The 6,000-nt window shown below is 33.9% G+C and overlaps 1 protein-coding gene across 1 annotated transcript; it reads right to left on the reverse strand.

Annotated features, from left to right (window-relative positions):
- Window positions 1-555: 555 nt before the first annotated feature.
- On the reverse strand, window positions 556-1,963 carry LOC107360957 (protein kinase C-like 1B). Its single transcript, XM_015927675.3, has 4 exons — window positions 1,743-1,963; window positions 1,598-1,671; window positions 1,345-1,480; window positions 556-969 (listed from the first exon to the last, which is right to left on the reverse strand). Exons 1-4 carry the CDS (start codon window positions 1,867-1,869, stop codon window positions 902-904), a joined length of 405 nt encoding a protein of 134 aa, XP_015783161.1. The 5' UTR covers window positions 1,870-1,963; the 3' UTR covers window positions 556-901.
- Between the last annotated feature and the right edge of the window lie 4,037 nt (window positions 1,964-6,000).

A 6,000-nucleotide genomic window follows, 5' to 3' on the forward strand; every position in this document is an offset into this window, starting at 1 on the left:
AAGGTTTTGATTTTATTAACATTCAAAAATTATTTTGGACAAAAAAGTCTAAGAGTAGCAACGGAGGGTTATAATAGCTTCTCTTGCAACAAGATAACATTAATATAAGTTCAAGTTATCTTTATTCTTGCCATTATACTTGGTGCAGTCACCATTGATAACAGTACTTGTAGTTGGAAATAGTTCATTTCGTTCATAAGTTATTATTTTGTTCAATAAAAATATGTTAATACACCCAATTCAATTAAATTGTTATTTTAAGCTATTATATTTCCATGGGAATCTCTAATATGTAAGAGTGGAAATTAAATTACGTTAATTATTTAGATGTAACATTCTGAACCATTTTATAACATTTAATAATAATAATCATTTGATGGGCAATATTTCCCATTGAATTAACTAACATTTAGTTAAATAATGATTAATTAATCGTCCAATTGACGAGAAGCACCATTTCCATTCATTTTTCAAGTTATCACTTTGCAGTCATAATTTGCACTCCCCTTAATAATCAATTTGTTAAACTAAGAGTTTGTTTTACCCTTCTGACCATTGTTGAGAATAAGAAATTTTATTTGTTAAGACAGGGAAATAGACAGAATAAAGAAAGAGGAGAATGATTTGGACCATTTCTCTTTCGAAAATTTAAACGCTTAATTTTTGAAAATTACATTGATTTAATATTGTTATTATACGTTCCAATTCTGCAATGGAGATTCGTTTAATGCTGTGCAAACTCTCGTTTAATTCAATTTCTAAACAATATAATGTGTTGATACTGATTTTTATCTGAATACTTTGAAAAGAAAAGTTTGACACCAATTGATGACACAATGAATAAAGGTTTTTTTCAGCGCAAATTGGCCATACATAAACAGCGTTGAAGTAGCCAGCAATATCAAGCATTATGTTCACATTTCATGGAAAAATATTTGCTGCATTTTCTGTGAACATTTTTCCCACAATCTGAAAGAAATAAGATGAAGGAAAATTAGCATGAATCTCCAAACAAGTTTAATGGAGCCAATTTCAATTTCTTTTTTATCAATTCTTTCAAAGCTAAACAAGTTGTAAGCAAAGTCACGAAATAAGTCCTTGAACTGTTTACTTGTTGATGAACAGGATATTTTATTTAGAGAGATATTGTTGGTAGGACGGAATCATGCGTATAACTTGTAGTTATGGCTGCTCTGACAGAACTTCTGTCTTCAATTTGTTCAATTATCTGACGTAATACTTTCACTGACGCCAAGCTAGTTTAAAAATATTAGATAAGAGCTATTTCATCTGTCAACCATCTTTTTCCGATTTATTTACAAACAGTTTTTGATGGTAGCTTACCTTTGCATTTGAGGCCTTGCTGGATAATTCCAGTCAATAGGGAACCACAATGATTACAGAAAGTTGGTGAATAGTAGGTGCGAACTTTCAATGTATGAGATTCACCAGCATCTTGTTGATCCTCATTAGGCAAATCCTGGTTAAGATAATTAATCTTATTATTATTGTTATAAAAGATCAATTTTCAGATGATAAACTCACAAAAAACTTGTCATGTAAAAAATAAACATTTGATGTTAGGAATTCAATTTACCTGATTAGTTTCTCCAAATTCACATTGATTTTTCACAGCATTGTGACATCTTTTGTGTACAAAACGGACACAGCCTTTAATTGAAAAAAATATAAAAATTAATAAATTCACTTATTAATTAGATTAATTTATCCCAATATCTTACCTTTACATTGATATCCTTGTTTACCAAGACCGAAAATGAATCCATCACAATGGCAACAGTAAGTTGGTGAAATCAGCAAAGTAGCTTTAAATTGATGACCAGCAACTGAATGGATTTTACTTGGCATGATTAACTTGACTATTAGACAAACACTTGTTCGTTAATGAATAAATTACTGTATTATATTGAAGTAAGCTATTTAAGTGAATGTGTAAAACTTGCAGAAGATAACTTAACTGTCTGCTCAACTTTTATTGCTTAATAAACAGCTTTTGGAAACTCAGCCTTCAAGATCATAACAGCTCCAGCCATCTAGTGGTGCTATCAAATCAACTCTTCGTTTGTTTCATCGTTATTAAACTATTTAGAATCATAGTTTAATTTAATTTAATGATAACTTTGAGTAAAATGTCTCCCGGGTTCACTAAAAGGCCAAAATTTCACCAAAGGAGGATGTCAAAAGTTGCCTATTTTCAGATCACTTTCAAAACACTTTTTTCTTGTGTATTTTTTTGTGCTGTTTCTAAAAATATAAATCATATTTTGATCCAAGGTACCATTCTTGAGATATTCACGAAAAAAAACAAATAAAATTGAGGATGAAGAAAGGGTAGAGATTTGCTAGAAGAAGTCAGTGATTCACAATTATTTTTTCATAGCATTGTAACAAAATGATGCAAAACTCATATTTAACATTTTTTGTGGAAGAAAAAAGTAAGAAGTAAGTCAATCATCACAAGAACTCACTTAATAGCGTTAAGACGTATATTAGTCCAACTTCCAGTTCTTTGCACATCATGAAACTTTTGTGGTATACATAATGAGCAATGCTGAATTCATAAATAAAATAATCTCAAATCTAAAATGGGGCAAAGCTAGTCATATATTGGAAAAACTGTCTGAATCGTGTTTTGGACTTATTTAGTTCATGATCCAGGTCTTTGCACCTCATGAAACTTATACGGTATACATTGTAGCCAATGCTGATTACATATATGAAGCAATTCTGAATCTAAAATGGGGCAAAACTAGTCATACATTGATAAACCTTGAAAAATCGCGTTTTGGCCTTTTTAGTCCATTATCCGAAAGGTTGCACCAAATGAAACTTTTATGGTATACATAATAGCCGATGTTGATTGATTATATGCATCAATATTGAATCTCGAATGAGGCAAAAATATCTAGGTCGTGTTTTGACGAGTTTTTCCAATATATGACTAGCTTTGCCCCATTTTAGATGCAAGATTATTTCATATATGTAATCAGCACCGGCTATTATGTATACTGTATAAGTTTCATGAGGTGCAAAGACCTGGATCATGAACTAAATAAGTCCAAAACACGATTCAGACAGTTTTTCCAATATATGACTAGCTTTGCCCCATTTTAGATTTGAGATTATTTTATTTATGAATTCAGCATTGCTCATTATGTATACCACAAAAGTTTCATGATGTGTGAAGAAAATTTAACTTGCTTCATGAGAGTTCCTAACTGAACTAACTTTTATTATTCTTCAGCCTTTTCATTTATTCCTTTACAATTCACCCTTATCGATCGTACATTTGCTTGGATCGATAAGGGTGTAGACATTCAAGACATATTTTATCTAATTAATGTAAAATATAAGGGTGTGTTACATATACCGGCCGCCATTCTGAACAGCCACTGTTCAGTTACAATGATAGCGTGGGGTCTTGGAATGTTAATCTATTGTTTGTGGATTGTTTCTAATTTTTGAAGATAAATGCCATCCTTCGAGTTCTATGAGAGGGGAGTTTATTTCTGCTCCTACAGTGTATGAAATTTCACCTTCAGAAGCTTTGCTACGGATTATGATTTTATTTAAACTTGTAGGACCTTCGCTTCCACAATTGCGACAACAATTAGGTCCAACTGTGCAGAATTCAGGTTGATAAGTTTCTGCCTCTGTTAGGGGAGGACCAAGACAGCATCCTTTATTTTTTGTTGGATTATCTGGTCGAAATTTCTTACAACATCCCTTGTAATCGGACTTGTGGATTGATATACAGTCGTATTTAGTGTCGTACTCTTCGCAACACCATTTACAAATGATTACAAATTGACTACGAAGACGATTAAATGGACTATCATCTAGTTCAAATCTTGTGGGATATTTTTCGAAATCCAAAGGGGGAATTGAGAGAGCAGTACGAGCAAGTTCGGAGTAGTGTTTATAGAACTCGCTTATCTTTGCATCGCTGGCCAAGATAAACTGTTTTTGGGTATGATCTATTGGAGTACCTCTATGGCAAGGAATTTTCGTCATGGAAGACTGTATCCAAGATTTTTCAAATCTGCTGACCGGAGAGAAAGGAACAACATCGACGAAAGCAAAATCATAAGGTTCTGGTGGATCGCTACAATCTTCAAGATAATCATACTCGGGCTCGACATGTGCATGTCTAACTTGGCATTGGGATTTGACCGACTGAGACAAATGCAGACTCATTAGCATCATGGAATGAGCCGTCGATTGCATGGTCCATACTGACAAAGAGTCCTAAAGCAGCGTAGTCCGCATTATCTGCAAATTCTTCATAAGAAATTTTCTTGAGTCCACCTTGAAAAGGACAACAGAAGGAATAGGAGGCACCTCCAATAATGCCAACATACTGGATGGTTCCGTCCCAAACTGTATTTTTGAAACCCAAGTCACTAGCATAATGTATTATATATTGCCAGAATATTACGCTTTGTCTACTTCGGCTGCAGAATGGAATGAATGCCTTGTAAGATTTGTCATTCATCTCGGGGCCTTTATTGTAAGATAAAGAGGTTTTGTTAATTGGATTTAGGATAAGGGAATTACAATTATCATTATGTTCAATAGAGTTACATTTATAGTATTACAATTTTTAGGAATAAAACTATGTTCTAAGGATCTAATACAATATACCAGCCGCCATTCTGAACAACCAATGTTCAGTTACAATATTATTCAGATGATTCAATACCTAGAATATTTAGCTTAATTTTTGACTTTTGGTTTACAGGGATATCTATAGGTAATACGGTAATAACAGTTGGTTTAAAACAATATTGGTGCTGTCTGAGGAATTTAGTATCATCTAACAGAGTATGGTCTAACCTCAAGATCGCACCAACTTTACAACCAATAGTTTCCTCGATCTTTTGTCTCAAAACTGCACCGGACTGAAGTAAGGACAGGTTATTAATTTGAAATGTTTTATCTAGATATTTAATGGTAAATTTAGTGTACTTTCCATGCGGGTTATTAACACTGTTCATGGGATTGGATGTAGATGGTATTGGTATCATGGAATCACTATGTGGTCTGGCTAATTCTAATTGAATTACTTTATTTTCTAATTCTTTTATCCTTGTTTCTGCTCCTGCTGTAATTTGTTTTCTGAGGGTATTTTCTAAAGTTAATTTTTTAATTTCTTCATCTTTAGATTTAAGCTCTGCTTGGTTAGAAATGAGTTCCTCCATGCAATAACTTGAATGTATTTCTTGATTCCAATTTTTGGAAGTGCATCTCGTGCAATTTTTAACATTATGGGGACAAGTATTTGTGTGTGAATCGAACTTTTCGTTGTCTATGATTTCTCTACATGTAGGGAATCCACAATATACTTTTAATTTATTCCATTCGGCTATTGATCTAGGACCCGACTTGGGCCTCTGTATACATCTAAGTGGCTTCCTACAATTCGGACATGGCTTAAACTTTTCACCAGCCTTTTTGGTAAGATTATAAGCCCTTAAGCAGGTATTGGGGCACATGCAAACTCTACAAAAGTTACAGGTATGGTCACTAGAATGATCGGAAATTAATTCTGAGCATATGATGCAAGTGAAGTCCTTGTATGCTTCTGAATCTACAAAATCTCTCATAACTTGAGGTTCAGGAGCTTGTTCCATAATGGATAATATTGCTGGATTTGGTGGTGTTGGTGGTCTATTGTACAATGCGTCAATGTCAGCGTCAGCCTCAGTGTCGGAGTCAGTGTTAGCGTCGGAAGTTGGAGGATTCCAATTAGACCAATTCAGCCCACGATGAAATCTTCTTTGCCAGTTCGATGAATTGAAGCGAGAAGTGGATGGAAGCGGACCAGAATTTCGATTGGAAGAAGTATTTCTAACATTAATACGTCTACCTCTACCAATAGCGTGACCTTGCCAATCCATCGGATTGTAACGAGAAGTGGATGGGACTGGATCTGAATTATGACGGGAGGTGGATGGAGCTGGATCTGGATTATCACGG

The sequence above is a fragment of the Tetranychus urticae genome, chromosome 1 (genome assembly GCF_039701765.1).
Source record: "Tetranychus urticae isolate SD_2017Ah chromosome 1, NJAU_TeUrti_SD_1.0, whole genome shotgun sequence".
In the NCBI taxonomy this organism is placed as follows: Eukaryota; Metazoa; Arthropoda; class Arachnida; order Trombidiformes; family Tetranychidae; genus Tetranychus; species Tetranychus urticae.